The 21,478-nt window shown below is 39.7% G+C and overlaps 1 protein-coding gene across 1 annotated transcript in view; it reads right to left on the bottom strand.

Moving 5' to 3' along the window:
- lrp5 (low density lipoprotein receptor-related protein 5) overlaps window positions 1-21,478 on the bottom strand; it is a 71,483-nt gene that overhangs the window by 30,136 nt on the left and 19,869 nt on the right. The window contains exons 5-8 of the mRNA XM_067437271.1: window positions 18,498-18,694; window positions 16,319-16,450; window positions 13,068-13,464; window positions 12,796-12,967 (exon numbers count right to left, since the gene is read on the bottom strand). Coding sequence (XP_067293372.1) covers window positions 12,796-12,967; window positions 13,068-13,464; window positions 16,319-16,450; window positions 18,498-18,694 — 898 coding nt within the window. The remainder of the gene's footprint in view (window positions 1-12,795; window positions 12,968-13,067; window positions 13,465-16,318; window positions 16,451-18,497; window positions 18,695-21,478) is intronic.

Here is a 21,478-nt window from a genome sequence, read left to right as displayed (position 1 = left end):
CAGACAGACAGACAGACAGACAGACAGACAGACAGACAGACAGACAGATAGATAGATAGATAGATAGATAGATAGATAGAACAAGTTATACAACGATAGATAAATAGAATGATAGACAGAATAAACAGCAGAACAGTAGACAGAACAAATGATAGATAAATAGATAGATATTCCATTTGAGGAGGAAAAAAACAATGATTTCTTGATAAACACACAAGAACGTTGACACAGGAGAGGGACGTCTGTTTTCTTTGTCGTCTATAGGACTACAGTGTGTGATGGGACGCTGAATGTGAAGCCTTGTAACAGAATATACACATCTGCACAGGGATGCCAAACCCTGAGGAGTCACCTGGCAGATTTTTTCAATTACCCAGTCAAGAATAAAATCCTGCAAAATAACCTCCCCTTTCTGCGCGAGCTTTGAAACATCATACGATTTCACCTGAGGTTTGGCCCGCTCTTCTGACAGGCCGACTCAGCTGTGGATGATATTATCTTTTTATCTGTTGTTTGCTTGGCTAGGCCAAGAACAGCACTGCCTTAATTCAAACAGAATGATCGGCCACTCTCCTTCTCTTATATATTTTTTTTTAAACCCATGTGTCAAAACCCTCATCTCTCGCTCTGCTCGGCGCTGCGTCTGCACTTCCTGCCACTTTGAATGAGCTTGGGAAGACGAGCGCTGAGAAAGTTGATGAGAAATGCTGGCGGATCAAAAAAAATGAATGAAAGATGCGACTTGACGGTTGTGAAATTGCAAAAATATTGACTCATGTTCCTGCAGGTCATCCGCTTACTGATGACTCCCATGGGCAACTGGAGCCATGAGAGGGAAGTTATCATTCCCATGGCCTTAACTGACAGCAGGCAACAGAAACCAGCATGTTAAACAGTCGGTCTCAGATATTTATTATAAGAGCCAGATTTGAGACATCATTTTTGGCTGTTTTGATAGATAAAAGTAATATTAGAATGATATTCGATCTAAATACTTTCTCACGCCAAAAAAGCTGTTCTAACAGTCTGGAGACTGTTATATGGAAAACATATATGCACATACTACACACACACACTTTTGAATCTTGCTGGCACCATCTCCGAATGTAAGGAGACACGTAGACCAACTTCACAAAAATGTTTGCATCCTGTTTACTCGATTCATAAACAGGCCAACATAAGTAAATAAATCAACATCCGGTGGATATCTGACATTACTTTCAGACGCCCAAACGCTTCTTTGGGAGAAAAAAAATAAAACCCTCACACACCCAGACTCAGGGAGTGGAGCTCTTATGTTTTGACAAAGAGCAGTAAGATGAGAAGGTCAGACAGTCGAGAGGAAAGTATTCATCTTACCTAAACTGTCACAAATGCTACATTTCAGTTTATAGACAGCATTACGGCAGCAGAAACAATAAAAGGGAATCATATTCTCTTTGCCAAAAATAAATTACATGAATATGAAGATCAGATTTACCAGTGTTACAGTGAACGTGGTGTAAACTAAAAATGCATACATCTCAATATGAACCAAAAAATGGTGTATGTATACACACACACACACACACACACACACACACACACACACACACACACACACACACACACACACACATATATATATAAACATATTTAAATAGAAAACTTATTTTATATTTTAATAATATTTCACAATATTACAGTTTTTTTGTATTTCATTTGTTATCCAACATGTCTGTAAACTTAAAGCCTGATGTAACTGTGTGTTTCTGTAATGGTTTGGTCACCTGAAACTCCCACTGAAAATTAATTGATTCGTAATGTTCTTTGACTCATGTAAAATTGAAATGTTCCCATGCAGATCTGTCTACAGTAGTATGCTGTTCTGTTTGGGACAGCCAAAGGTTTGTCTAAACCGTGCAGAACGCTACAAGTTGAAATAGTGTCTCAATTGGCTGTAAATTCAGAAACAATGTGTTTTCTCTGGGGTACATATGGGATGCATTGTGAGCAGACAGCTGTCGTTGACTGCTTACCACAACACTGCTGCTGCTACTGTTGAAAAAAAAAAACAACAACAAAAAAAAAAAAACCTTTTGGGACTGCTGCTGTATTACGTTAATAATCCATGAACATCTCCAGAACAGGAGCTGAGAGCTGGCCGACTTCCCCTTCACCACCCTCCCGCTGACAGATGTGGGACAGTGGTGAACATCCCTCAGGAAATGAGATGGATTGCGGTGACAATAACCAAGCTACAGGACAGGAACGACTAGGACAGCTGAGTGAAACCAGGCCAAGGGTGGCAGACGTTACACTTTCACAAGTCTCACTTGTAATGTGAGTGACAGAGAAAGAAAAAACTGTTGCAAAAACATGAAGCACCCATAGCATTTCTAGGTAAAATATGATAGCAGATAATAAACTGCAAGACAACGGATTCATTTACATTTGGCATTTTAACCCTTTTCCCGAAAGCTCAGAAACTGGACCCAATGCTTACAAGCAATCTGATCAAGTCTTAACTATTGCTTTTTAATTTGGTTTCAAATTGTGAACGTTTCTGTAACAAAATATAAACAGTAAAACGGGTAATAAAAATGTCAATGTCATATTGTTAGAAAGGTCTTTTCTAGTATACATTGATCAGCATATTAAACAAGTCTAAAAACAGCTCCAAAAGGGCATCTTTACAGGTGGATTAATGCAATGCACTGGAATACAACAGGTAAAATATGCTTGTCCATATGCACATATGATAATCCCACCCCATGACCAATCTGACAACTGCTTGCTAAAAAATTATTCCTGCCCCCAAATAATTCGTTTTTTTGCTTATTAGTGCATGAAACAATTCCACAGCATGTTGGAGCGCAGATGATTCCAATTAAAACACGCCAAAACAAAACGTAATGTATATAGATATGGAAAAAGAATCGTCAAGAGCAACATCACATGCTAATTTGACTTATTTATAATTAAAATAATAAAAGAAAGAGCTTGTCCACTGTTGCTTTTTAAGCACACATAATACACTTAATGCGCACACAATCTATTCATCTACATTACCATGACTAAGATCCATCTCAAGCATTTCTGCAGTCTGTCAAAACCCTGCTTGCCTGTAAAAATCTTACTTTTGAGCGTTTTTGTTTTCTCAAACAAAATTACTAAAAAAAAAATCCAGCATGAGTGAAAGAATTGCTGGATTGTGTGCATAGTGCTGGCCACAGGAGATGGAAAATATTACGAAAGTCAGGTGTCTTTTATACCCCTATAATTCAAGTGAAACCGTGTATCCTTGGAGCCTGGAACATCAAAGTTTAAGACCTCATAGTGAAACAGCCAGCAACAGCAACAAACTGTTACCAGGCAATTAACTATAGTGCTGTTTGGCTTGGACTACCACTGGCTGGATTTGGCCCGCACAAAGGCGCAAACTTGCAATTCTGTTGCTTTTGAGCAGTTTCTAGTGAGAAAACTCTTTGTTACCTACATGATGGGCATTGATTCTGTTACGGTTTTTCTGGCCAATATTCATTCTGTGATTCTTTCTGAAGAGTGTGAACCCTCATGTAATGTGCTGTGTGAAATACAGACTGAACTTAGGCTGCACTATATATCGTTTTAGCATCTATGTCGCAATGTGCGCGCATCCGCGATAGTCAAATCGCAGTATGTGCAATGTCAAGTATCGGGATCTAGGGATCGTAGTCGATCCGTCTAGGCTAGCTGCTCCCCGGATCGGAATGCAGGTGATTTGCGTATTCTCGAAAATACAGTTGGTTATGTGCCAAAAATAACAGAATGAAAACAGATGCTTATCATTATACTGGATTTGTGTATTCGCCTTAAAGTGACAGTACCCTAATATACCCGCAGCTGTTTGTCAACGATGTTAAACAAACAAAACAGGAAATCACTTTGGAGGATTAAAAAAGATAAAACATATTTTCTTAATACAGTAAAGATTTAATTTCTGTATGTACATACTGTTAGATTTACCAGAAAAACATAAGGCATGGCTTACTTAATTTGTATTTTTGTTCCATTGTATTAATATATTTTTGTAATGTTTTTTTTTCTTCCAGATATAGTCTTCATAAAAAACACCCCAATCACCCCAACCACCCCTACCCTATGATGATTCATTCTATAAGGAGACGCAACACCAGTGAAGGACATTTTTATTTTAAAGTAAAAAATAAAAATAAAAGCTACTTCTTGAAACAACACTAAAATATGACTACTTAGGATTCTAACATCTGAAATGAGTTATATATAGCTTATTTTGGATGTAGTATAATAATATAATATACAAATATAGCATGCCAACTTCCTGCCTGGGAAGGAAGTTCTCTGGGAAGTCTGCCAGACCTGTGTGGGACATCCATCACCTGTACAAACTCCATGTAAACAGAGCTGCATATGGAGCTCACAGCTTATTCTACCACTACCGTCCAAATCAAAACAGAACTTGCTCTGATGGGCCTTGGATGTGCCGCTAACTCATTAACAAAGGAACAATCATTAGCATGGCCAATGTTTTAGCGAGAGGCCCCTCGCTGGAAAAACCCTGTGCAAATCAAGTTTCACGGATCCCGCCGGCCACAATGTGCCAGGGCCATTGGAGCAAACGCTTTGGGGGACTTTAGAGAAAAGCATTATTGATCCTCTTCACACTTATGTTTTTTTTGCCAGCATCCATCAGTAGACGAGCCCTCGGCCACCTCACATCGTTCCGCTGCAAATAAAAGCCCTCTTTCAAGCTGTTGCTTTTCATTGTCACGGTGTTGCCATACTGAAGGGCCATCAAAATGCACTTCAAGATTCATTGTAGTCAAATGGCTTTATTGTGAGAAAAATTAAGACTTTTGGAGAAGGGAAAAAGGGAAAAATGAAGGTATTAAGACTTCACAGGCTATTTAAGCAATGTTGGACAATACAGAACCAATAAACTGAATAAAAGGGGATTGGTATAAAACAAATTTAATTTACAATTTAATTTATTTATTATAGAATGCAAATGTAAAAGGAATGTACAACGAATTTTAGTCGACAAATTTTAGGGTTTTAGGCTCACCCGATACCATTAAAAACATATATTAAAATAAATAAACTAATCGTTTCCCTTAACACATCTTCTTGAGATGACCCCCCAAAAAAGCTCTCCTGTTTTGCTCAAGTTCTGCTTCACTCTTTTCTACATATTTGCCTTTATGGGAACCCAGAAGGCACCCATAGCACTTCGCAATCAGTGCCACAAAAGACTCTGTGAAAGCAGAATCTACATAACTGCCCCAACAAAGCAAGGGACTCACTAAACCGAGGACGGCACATCAGTCAAATGAGTTATCTTAAACATCTCTACACCGAGGGGGTGAGTTGAGGGGGTCTGCGGCGACATCTAAAGGGTTCAAAGGGGCGGGGTGAAGAAGGGGGTGAGTTTGACTACACAGTAAAGAGGCGAAAACACACGGAGAGTGACAGAAATGAAAGCCCCACAATTCCCATACTGTTTTAAAAAAAAACTTCCAGTGGAAAGTGCCAATAATCAAGTCTCCTTTTCAGACATGCAGGACCTGAGATGAAAGGGGATGCTCTTGGCACGGATTCAATACAATCTGAAAACATGCTGTGAACCTGAAACACCAGTTGGAGCTCTGTATCGTGAAGGTGAGGACATTTCAGGTGGATGACGGCGAATGCAAAGGTCCCTGGATGTGCTTCTCTGAACATTCCATCAGTTGTGTCATAATTTACTTACATTGAAATTCTGGAGACTGTTCAGTTTGCACTTTTGTATGCATTCACAATGAAAGGAGACTGAAGCATTCAAGCTTCAAAAAGGAGGCAAAAAGCATCATAAAAGTGGTTCATATGACTCATTCCCCACATACCAAGTCAATAGCTTTGTTGCGAGGAACAGAAAAACCTTTTAATATAATTTACTGACTCTAGTTATTTCATTAAAAGATAGATTTGAAGATCGCTAATTCTTTCATGAGCACACAAGAGCTCGGATGTCTGCTTGAGTGTGCATGATTGTGGCAGAGATGCTTTAAAATTCTCTGATAATTTACTCACCACCATCGCATCCAAGATGTCCATGTCTTTATATTTTAATTTGAAAATAAATAAAACAAATTTGAGAAAAACATTCCAGGATTTTTCTCCACATAATAGACTTCTATGGCAACTAACGGGTTGAAGGTCCAAATCAATGCAGTTTCAAAGCTTCAGAGGGCTCTGCATGATCACAGCGGAGGAATAGGGTCTTATCTAGCGAAACCATTGGCCATTTTCACACAAAAAAACAACATTTATATACTTTTTAACCTCAAACGCGCGATTCATGTTCGGTGTTGAACAATTTTAAAGTCGGGGAGAATATGAGATGGAGTTTTTCGGCACTGGGATGGTACTTCCATGTATGTCCATGTATGTACCTTTCCAATGTGATGGCATCATACGTCATGAAGAAGAACAACACAGAAGTCACGCATTTGAGTTTAAAAAGTATATATAAAAGGTTTTACTAGACAAGACCCTATTCCTCGGCAGGGATCGTGAAGAGCCTCTGAAGCTGCCTTGGTTTGGACCGTCAACCCGTTGGTTGCTATAGAAGTCCATTAAGTGGAGAAAAATCCTGGAATGTTTTCCTCAAAAAACTAAACTCAAATCATTTTTAAGTGAACTAAACCTTTAAAGGGCATGAAACACCAATAATAAAACCATTAAAAAATAGCAAAGTGATTCAATCCTAATTTATTCAAGAGTTTCAGTTAATAGTAGTAATGTAAATATAAGTGTTACACACACACACACACACACACACACACACACACACACACACACACACACACACACACACACACACACACACACACACACACACACACACACACACACACACACACACACACACACACACACACACACACACACACACACACACACACACACACACACACACACAAACTATTAAATGGTTTAAGACTACTACTTTTATGGTGCTTTTGCATCTTTTCAATGCTGGAAAGCTTGAACTGCCATGGCATGGAAAAGAGTGACCAGCCAAATCTGTTTTAACAATATAAGTTTTTTGTGTAAATTATTCCTATTAGGCCCATTTTGACAGAAAAAAAACTTGACACCATTTTTAAAGAAACACGTCTCAAAAACCAACTGAAGAAACGGCTACATGGGTCCTTTCACAAACACGAAAAATTAACAATGGTAATGTCCTTAGCCCCAAATGCAATTCAACTTTTCAAGGAGGAAGGTAAAAGAAAGCCTTTTCAGACATGGCCTATCACCAGCCGTGTTAAAGGGGGGAAAAAAGCAAGAAGGCAAGAGGGAGGGAGGAGGGCCCGAAAGCCTCCATTCCTCTATTTATAACCATTCAGGCAGTGAGCAGCCACATTCCAAATGCCAGAAGGCACTTTTCAAAACTCCTCATTTAAAACTTAATGTTGTTTTCAGCTCCTAAATAAGAAACACCCTCCCTCATACCCACCATCAACCAAAAGGAACCAAGCGGGTAAAAAAAAAAAAAGGCAAACAGTAACATGTAAATGTGACTCTGTTCAGAGGCAGTCCAGAATCGGCCCTTTCAAAACAAAAAGGGCAGCTGAAATGAGGTAAGCGAGCATCAGTATGCAAAAAAGAGAATCTTTAATGAGAAATTACTGATGGCCAGGCCGTCCTGCAACTCCGGCGATTAGCACTTCAAGGGCTTTTCTTCCTTTCAGAGGGTAAGTGGGCCAGCTAAAGAATGGCCTCCGCCTCCATTAAGGTGAATCTGAAGAACCCTTGTGAGAAAGGAGAACAGAACACACTTGTCAGCTGCTAGGAGCCTGGGGAATGTGGCGCAGCCACCCAAAAAGTGCATCTGGTGCAGGGGTGGGGTAGCGTGTGTGGATTGAGGAGGACCTCCGTGAGGTTTTGCCTCTATTCTGTGCAGCTTTTGTTCTGGAGTAAGCAGGGGGTCAGCTCTGAACACATGACCACAGGGCTTCCCTCCTCAGCCAGGCAGGAGAAAGAGTGCACCCCGAATCTCCCCTCAGAACACTTTCAAAGCAGCATAAAAAAATAAAATAAAATAAAAATCACAAATGAGGTGTACTTTATTGCCAAAAGTATTGGGACAGCCCTCCAAATCATTGAATTCAGGTGTTCCAATCCCTTCCATGCCCCAGATGTATAAAATCAAGCACTAGGCATACAGACTGCTTCTACAAACATTTGTGAAAGAATGGGTCACTCTCAGGAGCTCAGAGAATTAAAGCATGGTACGGTGATAGGTTGCCATCTGTGCAAAAAATCAATTTTCCTCACTACTAAATATTCCACGGCCAACTGTTAGTGGTGTTATGACAAAGTGGAAGCAATTGGGAAAAACAGCGACTCAGCCACAAAGTATTAGGCCACTAAAAAAAAAAAAAAAAAAAAAAATCTGAGAGCGGGGTCAGCACATGCTGAGGTGCACAGTTTGCAGAAGTCACCAATTAGACCTCCAAACTTTGTTTGGCCTGCAGAACTCAATTTTTCATCAAATTCTTCCAAGATGAAATAATGTGCCATTATCTACAAAACAACATACATTTTATAGCAACAAATATCTTATTTGTGTTTATTTTATTTCTCCCAAGGCATTTACATCTGAGAAAAATCTGAGAGAAGATTATAATTTCAATGAAATATAACAACTCTTCCTTAAATCTCCTGCGGAATGAAAAAGCAACCTCTGGATTCTATAGGAAACATGCTTTAAAGCAAGTAACAGTACTCAGTAGTCCTTTATTGGGATGATTTGGAGAGGATAATAGGTGGTGTTGCACGTGGACTTCAATGAGCATCTGGCCTTTTACCGAACTCGATCTGTCAGCAGGAGTGCCTTAATCCTCAACTCATTCAGCTCGGCTTTAACACAGGAAAACACCACCTCACTCCTCCCTTAAGATGGCCACAGAAAACACCTCCGCATCTCAAAGAGAGAGTAAAGCAGAGTGCACGTAAACAGGGACTCGTGCAGAGTCGTGGTGGTTTTTAGGCTGCCCTTGCCCTGCTGTTCACCCTTGGCATGCCTGTTCTACTGCCCCTTCTCTTTAAACGCCACAGCAGGAAACCTGACAGACTGAAAAAAAGCCCTGGGTTACAAACAGGTTAGTTGTGATGGCATTTTGCTAGCTGTGACTGTCCGCAAAATGTCCAAAGCTGGCTGCTCGCTGGGAGTTCAGTGCATCAATAAATAATACCTACCCTTTAATGGCACAGTTTGAGTGCTCTTACATAAACTTGCCACACACACCTAGGTTAACAGGTTTATTGGCTTAGATAACATGTAAATCAACTGTATGGTTATGCACTTATTCCAGATTGATCCATAATACACGTAATTTGTTATAAATCTGTTAAAGGGTCTTATTATGCAATTTTTGTACAAGTTATTATGATTCTTTAGTGTCTAAATTAAAACTTTGTAATTTACTTTAATTAAAAATTCTCATTAGTATTGCAAGAAAACACTAATTTGTCCTGGTCAAAAACAGCTTGTTTCACCAAGCCATATCATTGCATGTGCCTTTTAATGCTAATGAGCTTTGCTCACCCCGCCCCTCTGTTCTGTGGGCCAGCACCCGTTGCCCTTGACAACAGTAAAGGCGAAAGAATGGCGATGAGTCTCTGAGGACACATCTGTGCAACTATCAATTTGAGGACAAGACGAGAGCTCCAACGAAATTCGACAATTAAGGTCTGAACAGGAAGTTTCTGACTAGTTGGTTAATGTAATGTCACTTTGATCTGTATTTATGTACTGGCAGGGTAACGTTAGCGTAGTGAGAAACGAATGCTGTGTTTACTGATGTATACGTTAGTTCATTGAGAGATTGATGTTACACCTAATGCCAATAAAAACTTTTTTTTCTGTTAATGTCGGTTTGTCAGTGATGCGTAACCTTATCTATGCATTGTACAAACCGTTACAACACAATTTTTTTTTTTACAGTAACAGACACCGCTATAAACCATCTAACGTTACATAATTAAGCTTAGTGTAGTGTTACCATGTCCACGTAAAGTTTAACACCAGCATACACAGTGTGTAATAACACAATAACCATAACACGTTGTTCATTATAAACGTGGGATTATGAATTATATTGAGAACGTCATACATAGAAAGCATGCCGTAATTTAACTTACCCACTTTAGCTGCATTCTTCATGTTTCAAAAGCATTTCAAACTACACTCACTTCTGGAGGGGCAGCAGAAACACAAATAGCTGGTACAGATTTTTATTCAGTAGCAGCTTCTTAGCAAAACCTGCTTTACACTGACCCTCGGTTATACAGCATTCTGGTGAGAAATGCTTTGTGGTTCGCGTAAACATAAAAGCTTTAACGAAAACAAAACTCAGCCACTGCGTCGTCAGCGGTTCGGATATAGGAACATCAAAATGACTGCTGTGTTCATTATTACAACCAAGAACAGAACACTACAATCGCTTCGACGCCAATCTGCTCCAGCATATCAACAATGGCGGACATTTAAAATTTTATTTAAAAACACATTATGAATATCATGAATTATAGACAGATTTTAAAGCTGCAGTCCGTAACTTTTTTGGGTTAAAAATTGTCCAAAATAAATTTTTGAGTAAGTACATAACCAGCCAGTGTTCAAAACTATCTGCTTACCGTAGCTCGATTTACAGCAGTAAGCTTGTAATAATATTTTTAATTCCAGTGGTACTGGTGGATTTCCCCGGGAAATTCAAGCATATGTTTGCGTCATTATGTCACATCTGTACACATAAAGAAGGTGTCCCGGTTAGCAGGCTATCGCATGTGAGGATGTTGGAAGTGAAGTTAGCCTTTTCTCACAGCACTTGATATAATTAAACGTATCAATTTGATGGCGGATCCAAAAAGGTTCAAACGACAGTCACCAGTGACAACTGGAGATTCATCCGTTGTAAAATGCAAAAGTCTTCGGACTTCGGTGTGAAAAAAGAGAGACTTCACCCGGGCGATGCGAAAACAAGGATAATTAAAGGTGGCGTGAACTCCGTGTTTTGAAGGGTTTTTTCAGCTTTTTTTCTGCTGAACAGGTAAGACATTTCAATGGTTGAATTAGGCTATGTAACAGTAGCACACCTGTTCGCTTAATTCATGCAGTTAAGGAGTTTTGTTGTGCCTTTCTCGTTTTGCTATGTGCATTACGGTAACATCAGTTATTTTGTGCTTGCTATGAGAGGGAGCGTCACCTCTACTCCACATTAATGTGTTGGTATATGACGATTAGAAATTAGGCTGCACAGAAATGAAAACTGTACTACAGGTAACCCTCATACATATAAAAATGTAGTCACACAATCCTGATAACATTAACAGTTTGAAAAAGTATAATTTGCAATTTGACGTGATATGATAAACGATCGATAGATTAATCATCGCGATGTATTGCAAGGCTTTTTTTCTCTTTAGTTAGTAAGAATAAAAGAGGATGAGCTATTTACTTGTTCAGATGACATTCTTATGTCGGTCATACTTTCAAACAGTAAAGTCTGTTATTGTGAATGACAGCATCCACACCGGGTGACTGACAGCGCTTCTCCTGACAGCTGCACATTTGATTCGTCCGCACTGCAAATGCAGTTTTTGAACAGAGATGGCGACAAAGAGGAAAAGCAACGGACTGCAGCTTTAAACAAAAGTTAATTAACAGTGAACAACTTAAATGCTATGAAAAAGTTGTGAAAATGCTGTGATACCTAATGAAGAAACTAATGTTAGTAAATTAAATATTAATGGAATCCGTAAGAGAATATTAGCCAAAGTATTGAGAGAGCCAAGTTTGGAAAGACTGTTGAGAGTCAGCATGAGAAGAAAAGCAAACGAGAGCGAGAAAATAAGAGGGGGATGTTTCCTTAGCTTCTTTTGTGTTTACACGACAGGCTTTCAGGCATATTGACTGAATGAAAAAACCTCTGTATTATGACACCCAGGGACCTGTGCCTACAGGTAGCTGACTAATTACACAATGCCAAAACCATGAAAACGCCCAGACCACGAAGCCTGTGCCACAAAAGAACAGACACTGAGGAAACAAAAACATACGGAGAGAAATTATGACAGAATAAATCAAGACGATTGGTCTGAGGCCTGAGTTAGAATGCTAAAACAGAAGAAAAAAATCCCGCTAAATATGAAACCTTACACAGGAAATCCTTTCAAATATACTTGAGGTTTCACAATGGTTGGGTTTTCGAACAAAAACAAAAGTGCGGGAACTGACCGGATGTCTGGTGTCACTCTTTTTTTGAGATATTACACAACTAGTCTGAGATTCCAAAACCACTTCACATTGAAACAGCTTGATAAACTGACAGTGTCAATGGAGAATGTGCACTTAATGCACTCTCAAGTCTCACGAGAATCTTACAAAATGCAATTTTGCACACTGCAGAAAGAATGGTAGTTTCGAATAAACAACTGGATCTTTTCGAGAGAGACACTTCGATGGCCTTCGAAGGCCATGAGGATGATCACTTCAGTGAAGTACTTGAAGGACTAGCTGCTCACTTTCGACAAAGAATTCGCCCTTGGACTCACTGCCAGTCTTCAGGTTCCCTCTCATTACTCCACATCTTCAGACCATTCAATCAGCACCAATGTTAGAGTCTCAATTTACCTCTTTGTTGAGCATGGAACACCATAAAATGTAATTTCTACTCGTATATGCTTTAAGTGAAGGTATGACACCACAGCACAGCAAATCTCCTTTAAAGTAAATAGCTGACTTACCTCAATTTTATCCGTTTTGGCGTCGCCCCAGTAAAGCTTTCCTGCGACACTGTCTATGGCCAAACCATTTGGCCAACCAAGAGAGCTGTTGAGCAGCACCACCCGGTCAGTGCCATCCAGATTTGCTCGTTCAATCTTGGGTATCTCCCCCCAGTCAGTCCAATACATGTATCTGCACAACAGAATCAACAGGTAAATTACATGTTATTTTAAAGCGGATCTCCAATGGGATCTTAGAAATGACCTTGAAATTATGTACAGGAGTTCAGTACCCATTTATGGGATCCAATACAATGGCTCGAGGTTCGTCCAGGTTCTCAGATATGAGGACGCGTCGAGAGGTGCCATTGAGTCTGGTCACTTCAATGCGATCGGTGCCAGTGTCGGTCCAGTAGAGGTTGCGAGCCACCCAGTCCACTGCAATTCCATCTGGATGATTAATCTCGTTGGTGACCAAAGTATGGGCGTCGCTTCCATCGATTCGGGCACGGCGGATGGCCCTCACCTCATCGTCCGTCCAGTAGACGTATCCTTCAACCGGGTCATAGTCAATGGCGATCGCGTGCCGGATGTCGCTGACTTGTAAGACGATGTCCGTGAAGTCAGGTAAGTCCAGGGATATCCGCCGAAGGTCTGTACGGCGAGCCAGTAGAAGCACCTGTTCTGCCCCTAGGAATAAGATTGAGATTTGCTCATATGGTTGAGCATGATAATGAAGTACCTGAGATGCCGTGGCCTTTGACCTGCACGGTCTACTTTAATTAGGATGACAGGAATTGGTAAAACATCATGCAAAAAGGTCTACAAAGATGTGCATTAAGACCACTATCATACCTAGGGCATAAATTCAACTCGTCAAAGAAAACAGAGTCTGACAGTAGCAATTAGTAGCGTGAATTGCAGAGTTGTGCCTGCAAACGTTGCACTGCAAGATCGCATTGCTCCATTACAAAACCGCATGCCAGGTTTAAATACCAACAGTAGAATCTGTCTAGACCCAATCTGTGGAAGCAATTAGGTCCAACCTTGTCCTTATTTAATCTCTCTTTGTAACCAAGCACGCTCCAGTACCCACAACACCAGCTGCGGTCCACGGCACCCAATAAGTAGTGACATCCATCAGCGCTGACACCAATAAGAAGAGGGAAAAACAGCTCCTCTAGGGTTTTTTTTGTTGCTCCTTTTGGTTTTAATTTGTCCTTCGTTCTGCCTTGCATGTTATCAAAGTGAGTGGACGTCTGACAAAACCAAAACAAATGCCTTCAATTTAGGCACCCAAGCTAAACAAGTATGATGTGTGGACGTTTGCTCATGCTAATCCTTTGTCCTACTGGACCCACTTGTGCCCTTGCTTTACCGCTAATCAAAGTCCAGTACAATAGGGTATTGTTTGAGTTCTGATTAGTTGTCAACTTTTCAAGAGGGTTGCTTAATCCTGAGGTCAGTGGGAATATGTTTCATTTGGCCAGACGACCTCCACTAACGCAATTCTGGACAGCTACATGTTTCACTTGCACCACTGGAATGAGGACTTGAATAATACATCTTATTGTTTCCTGGCCTGGGAATACACTACCTCAAACATGAAGGAGTTATAAATCCAAGTAGAAAGGCAGAGCAACTTGGGAAGGGGCGAATGTAATTTTTTTTTTCCTAATAAAAGAGCAGTCTGTCGTTAACGGGCTGGGTGCACAGATACAATGGATGAGTCTGTTCTGGAGGGGCTGAGGGAAAAAAAAACCTTAAGCAAGCCAGGGGTGAAGCCTGATTTTAGAGTAGCCCTTAATTCTTAATGTACACCCTGATCAAGAACAATAAAACTGCATTTAAATCAGTCAAATACATTTCACTTTGGTGGAGTCCTTTTTGGACACACAAATACACCTCAATCTTTCAGTTGTCCCTAGTTTTGTAACAATTATTATATTTTACTAAGGACATTTCCAAGATTTTTTTAATCCCAATTTTTTTTCTTTTTTTTTTTAATTTAATATTCAGACCAATTTGTTAGCTGGTAAAAAGCAACAATTTGAACAGACAATTCCTATGATTTTATCCATTTCCATGACTTTTACAGACTTTTACAGTCCAAGCACCCCACAATGACTTCATCAACAATTTACAATGAGCAAAGGGGCATTCCTTAAGGAGTGTGGAGAGAATGGGAAAGAACTAGCCTGGATGCCAGCCGAACTTAGCCCCGCCCACAACATTTTTAGGTCGGGCAGTTCGGTCTGGCATTGCTCCATAGAGGAGTAATTATCTCCGAACAGAAACTGTTCGGACCAATGAAATCATCAGGGCGGGCTTTAGACGATGACGGACAGATGATCAACAGTAACGTAATCATGCACGTCATCAAAGGAGCTTGGATTATATTTACTCGAATCCTAAACGGAGAGCTTGTTTGTATATGCATTCACCTTCACAATTTCTCTCAGAAATGATGATCATGTTGGGTAAGTACTCTGTGTATCAATAAATAATTTTATTTTTTTACAACACCGGCAAAGATCGTTTATTCCAGCGCGTGTGCAGACAGGGTTGCCAAGTTTTTACAACAAAATCCGCCAACTACTAGCCCTAAACAATAGCTTCTCGGGGGGTTCTCTGGGGGAAAAATTGTGTTTGGGGGGTAAAATGTGTGTTATTTTGGCAAGGTTCGCACTCATGGGTCTATATATCACATAATAGTCGCTTCAACCCTTGGACATAGAAAACAACTGCGGAAAAAAACGCGGACTTGGCAACACAGTGCAGTTGAGCTCTGTTGACATTTGACATGTCGCTTCGTTGCTCTGATTGGTTTGCTCCATTGGGCTGTGATTATGAGGCGTTTCAACCGAACCAGGAAAGACATCAATTGGATAGACCTAAAAAGTTCTATCCAATTGATGTCTTTCCTGGTTCGGTTGAAACACGCCTCATAATCACAGCCCAATGGAGCGGTTTCAGACTCATATTCTGACTAGAATTGAGTATGACCACGACAGGCTAGGAAAGAACACAAAACCCTGAGTAAATTAAACTAACAGATTTCATAAACTGGACCTAAACACACACAAATATTGACTAACATTGTTAGCACCTAAATCGTTACCTTGACACAGGTCCACCAAGACCCAAACTTTCCATTTCACTAGCTCTTCCTCTAGGCTGAAACTCTTGAGAGAATCAGAAAACGGAGGGACATTTGTCAGATGTTATGGAACAAGGTTATGATTCATGATTGCTGAATCCGAGGAGAGTGATTTTGAATTGTGAACTCAAAGGGGCCGCCATCTGTCAAACATTAGTCTCTGTCATGGTTTTCTGCGCGGGACACCATGCAAATGTTTTATAGATGCACAGTATGCCAATCCTCATACCAAAACCAGCCCATTAAGGGCCACAGTTCATAAAAATCTAATTTTACGCTTGAAAGCGGGGACATCATAATAAAATTATAAATGCAACACAACCCCTCCATTCTCCTCAAGAAAAAAGAGCTCTATCTATGCATCTATCCATCCATGTTTTTTACCTGGTCGACAATTCTTTCCATCCTCTTGAAGTTTAACCCCTGTTGGACAAGCACAGCTGTAGAAGGGTGGCATGGGAGAGAGGAGACACAGGTGGGAACAGCCTCCGTTTCTTTCACTGCATGGAGTTTGAACTGTGGAGCAATGACAAGGAAAGAGCAGAGCTATAAAACTGTTGTTTATTAGACATTACTGCAAAGAGCAATGACCTCCAGGTTAAAAAATGACCAGAAAACAGAGCGATCTGAACACTGTGTGAATGTTTCACCACATTTTCACCTTAATTTGAGAAAGCTCATCAGATAGGGTGATTAATGTTTTCGAGCAGTGAATTATATTGTAAATAACATGTCTGGTATATAAATAACCATGGCTTGAACAGATTAACCCGGCTCGAAGGTTGCTCAGGAGACTTAAGGGAGGTCATAGTAATGTATTGCTTAATTTAGATATACCAACTGAATGTTATCATGGCGAATCTGAGAATATCAGAAGCAGGAACAGGAGCAGGTCTCGGTTTAATTACATTTATGTCTTGGAGAAACCATTACGATAATAAACAGATCTAATTTGTGATTTTCCTTTGCTACAGGAGGACTCGCTATTTTCGGGGAACTCTTTTGAGATTCGCCTCTTATCATGCAGTATTTGGTACCAAACGGCCATGAACTTCCTTTTCACCTGTGACTCGAAAAAGCAGCATTGCTCAGTCCGCAAACAAAACTGCAGCCCTTGAACAATAGCAGGTGGCAGCAAAAACATTTTATTTCCTGTGACAGGTTTTTCCATTTCCACCAGGTCACGCTCTGCTCGCCGTAGCCTCTCAGAAAATGCATCTGCTCCCATCAGGAAAACACAGGCGTCCCTGACCCAACACTTGTTATCCGCCCTCTTCTCCGTGCTGCTTGCAGATGTGGTGTCTGCCCAGCACACCGACTGATGACTAATCCACAGTTCAGGGACACGTGAGGAAATTTTCTAAATACTGATGACCCAACACTTGTTATCCGCCTTCTTCTCCATGCTGCTTGCAGATGTGGTGCCTGCCCAGCACATCGACTGTTGACTAATCCACAGTTCAGGGACACATGAGGAAATTCACTAAATATTGATACTGGCACATTTTTGAGGACAGAGTATAATGATCAGCTATGCAACTGTGTTTTTAGTAATACTATTAATACAAACGTAGATTTAATATTAATAATAAATGATAATATTAATGACATACTCTGCTATGAGTGTCATCCATTCCACACAAATTAATCACGATTAAATTAATATTAATCCCGATAATTTCTTTAATTGTTTAGCAGTTTTATACATTTTATTAATATTAAAATAAACAATGCTATACAATTACAATAATATTAATAATGACATTATGTTAATATCCACACAAATTATGATTACATTTAATTTAATTAAAATGTATACTATAGTTCAAATGTCAGTGGTAAGTCAGATTCATATTTTTATTCAGCAAGGATGAATTAAATCGATGTGACAAAGACATTTATAATGTTATGAAATGTTTCAAATAAACACTGTTCTTTTGAGCTTTCTGTGTGTATATTTTTTCCAAGTTTCCCTTGGAACCTGCTTCAGGCTTACTTGATGGGTATCACTGGTCTAGATCTTCATCCTTTGTTTGCATGATGGTCCCTTCATCCTTTCTTTATTATCTTACCTACAGCATAACAAACGTTTACCTAGTGAGGTTTTTGCAGGCTGTTAAATGTTTGAGAGCAATCCACACCCACATCCTCACACACAGACTAAGGTGGGGGTGGGTTCGTCCTGGGACTGTTCCCTGTCTCCACTGAGGAGCTGTGTTTATTTGTTCAGAGTGGAATGCAGGACACTTGAAAAATTTCATTCCCTGAGAACTATTCTACTCAGATTGCCTCGTGGGCCAAAAGGCCGAAACCTTTACAAAGAGACTGTACAGAAAGTGTTGAAAGAAGGACAAAAAAATTAAAACATGGAATGTGAAGTATCTCTTGAGGGAACCTGACCTGAGTGCAACACTGAACAAACATGATTTGTGAAAATTTGATGCGCATTAGACAGCGCATAACTCATTGATCCTGGGATAAAATAAAACATTCTTCTGGTTTGACACACAAAAAAGACCATCTATCAAAAAGTGTTTTCAGTTTTTGTAATGTGTAGACTCACTGTTGGGCTGCCGCTCTTGGCCGAGCACCTGGATGTCCATCGGCGAGTAAATGCCATTGAGAATTTCTCTCCGCTTCTTTCCGGTGTGTTTGTCACAAGCGTGGATCGATCGGGTCTGCCAGTCAGTCCAGTAGAGAGTCTCATTATAAAGAGTAAGGGCGAATGGGTGGGTGAGAGAACCCTCCACGACGGCCTCCCTGTAAGCATCAACAAATATATGTAAATGCACAGCCTCCTTCAATGGGCAACATAAGTTACGTTTTAGATGTCTGATCTCCTTATAGTGATACACCACCATTTAAAAGTTTGGGTCTCTCTTTTTTTTAAAGAATACTTTTATTCAACAAGGATGCATTAAATTGATCGTAAGTAACAGCAAAACTTTGAATTTAAAACTTTTTTTAAATGTTAAAAAAAATTAAAAACCAGTAAAAATAACAATATAGTAAATACTGTTTTACTATATTTGTGATAAAATAAATGCTGCCTTGCAAACCATAAGAGACTTTCAAAAACACAAAAAAATTAATTTACAAGGTACACTGTGTATATTTTAACGACATCTAGAGGTGAGGTTGTGAAATGCAACTTCCCACCGCTCACTTTAGAAGCACATAGAGAAGCTAAGGTGACCAACACAGGACAAAGATGTCATCTGAGACAGCAGAGAGTAGCAGCAGTTTGTCCGCTTAGGGCTACTGTAGAAACATGGCGCAACAAAATGGTGACCACTGTAAGGAGACCCATGGTGTATGTAGATGGTAATGGCATTATGTATGGCCTTTATACACCATATATTAGCCTATATTGCATTTCTGTCAATAGACCTTCCTAAAGATTACCAACTGCACCTTTAATAAAAATAAATAAAATAAATAAATAAATAAAAACATTATATGTAATTTCACCCAACAATTTAAATTCCATTGTTTTGGACCACAAAAACATTCTTCATAACACAAGATAAAGTCAAACAGGTTTGACAACACGAGATCGAGCAAATGATAACAGAACTGATTTAGTGTGTGTGTGTGTGTGTGTGTGTGTGTGTGTGTGTGTGTGTGTGTGTGTGTGTGTGTGTGTGTGTGTGTGTGTGTGTGTATGAACTACCCCTTATACCCTAACTCTATCACTTCCAGGTTTTACTTGTTCAAAACCATTTTCTTCAACCAAAATTCCCAACGAGATCAGCACTAATGGGTAAACTAGCCTGGACCAGCTTGAAATGTCATGCTTTAAGCTGGTCTTTTCAGCAGGGAACACACATTCCAAGCCAGCATGCTTTATGAATCCAGTCGGAATACTTTATATGGGAAATAATTCCAGTAAATGTAAGTTAGGGACTCTGGTTGTCCTACATGCCTTAATTTCAAAGACATAGGAGGCCTACAGGTATTACCCTTTCCAAAAAGGCATATAGAACGTGAATTTAAGACCACAACAACAAGCCAATAACATCAACCAAGGACTGAGGTCTTTTTTAGACCCTTCAGGAAATCTGGAGCTCATGCGAAACCAAACCCCCCCTGCCTTTGGGGGGCCCATAGAACTTCTTTTCCAAGAAGAGGGGGGAATTAAACAAATCAGGCTGTCATCGACCTGTAAGACCACATCTGTTTCGGTCGTTAGTAGGGAGTCATCCCCGTGCTCGAACTGTACAGCTGCCCTTATTAAGTGAAGTTCCCTCGGAGTCCATCGGAGCGGCGCTTGTCGCGTTTGTCCGGCCAAACGACGGCCTTCTGACATAAATAAACGGCGCAGATCAAAGCAACAAGTGTTCAGAACCATAATGCCGCCATATTCAGAGAAACGCCACTCATCAATCACCAAGCTGTAGTGGGTCGAGAGTGGATAAATTTTCTTGGTTAGGTCAAGGGAGTCGTGTGCGTGAGCGTGCATGGAAGAGTTAGACTTGACATGTTGTTCACCCTCCTGATTTTTAATAGCGTGTGACGAACAGCAGAATGAGGGGAGGTATAGTTGGGGGGGTCAGTGCTCTCAAAATGTAATTACAACCAGATTTTTCACAGATTTTGACGCGCTCTTGGTATTAGCGGGAGCGTTTGAAGCAAGCAAACTCAAACACCTATTAAACAAAGGTGTCCGAAGGGCTTTTCATTTTAAAAACAACTGAAGGTAAATGTTTAAAGAGAAGCATTAGCCATTTTACACTGAGATGTGACAGTGTGCAGAATCGCTACAAAGCGTCTGTTCTCCAGCCAATTCTGCATGAGGACAGCGGTACCTTAAATTAATGGTTTAATGCCGCAATTGTCATTAAGAAAACGGAACAAAGAGGGCACCGCTGGCGCTGATCCACAGCTGTAAGATAACTGCAATTACTCAAGTCTGATTCAGTCAAAAAGACCTTTGAGAGAATTACACTAGATCCTCTCCATTGTTTTTCAGGTTACACAAATGTGGGCAAAGAATAACCAAGCGGAGTAAATTATAAATTGAAAGTAAACATGAAGACAGTAAGGGTATAAAAACATGGAATAAACAAAAAAACATCTACATAAATGATGGAAGACTGGGAATATGTCTTAAAAAATTAAGGAACCAATTAGCAATTTAATAATTAAAAAAATAATTTACATCATTACATTTTCTTAGACTGACAACTCTATGACTAGGAACAGAATTTAAAAATGAATATACTATTATTTATTGAAATTCTAAAATTAAAATAACAAAATTTGTTACATTTTTGGCAGATAAGGTTTGCCACATAAATGAGGGAGCCAACTATCAATTTAATAATAATAATACATTTTAAAAAACGTAATGTTTCAGATTGATAAATATAAGACTGGTTATGGAATAAAAACATTCATAAATCAATTTTTAATGAATTAAAATTAAATAAAACATTTTTTATAATCAACATTATATTGATTTCTGGACCCACTTTATATTAGGTGGCCTTAACTACTATATACTAACATTTTTATTAATCATTTGATATCATGCACTTATTG

Source organism: Pseudorasbora parva, chromosome 25, assembly GCF_024679245.1.
Source record: "Pseudorasbora parva isolate DD20220531a chromosome 25, ASM2467924v1, whole genome shotgun sequence".
Taxonomy (NCBI): domain Eukaryota; kingdom Metazoa; phylum Chordata; class Actinopteri; order Cypriniformes; family Gobionidae; genus Pseudorasbora; species Pseudorasbora parva.
This window is presented reverse-complemented; position numbering and strand designations above follow the sequence as displayed.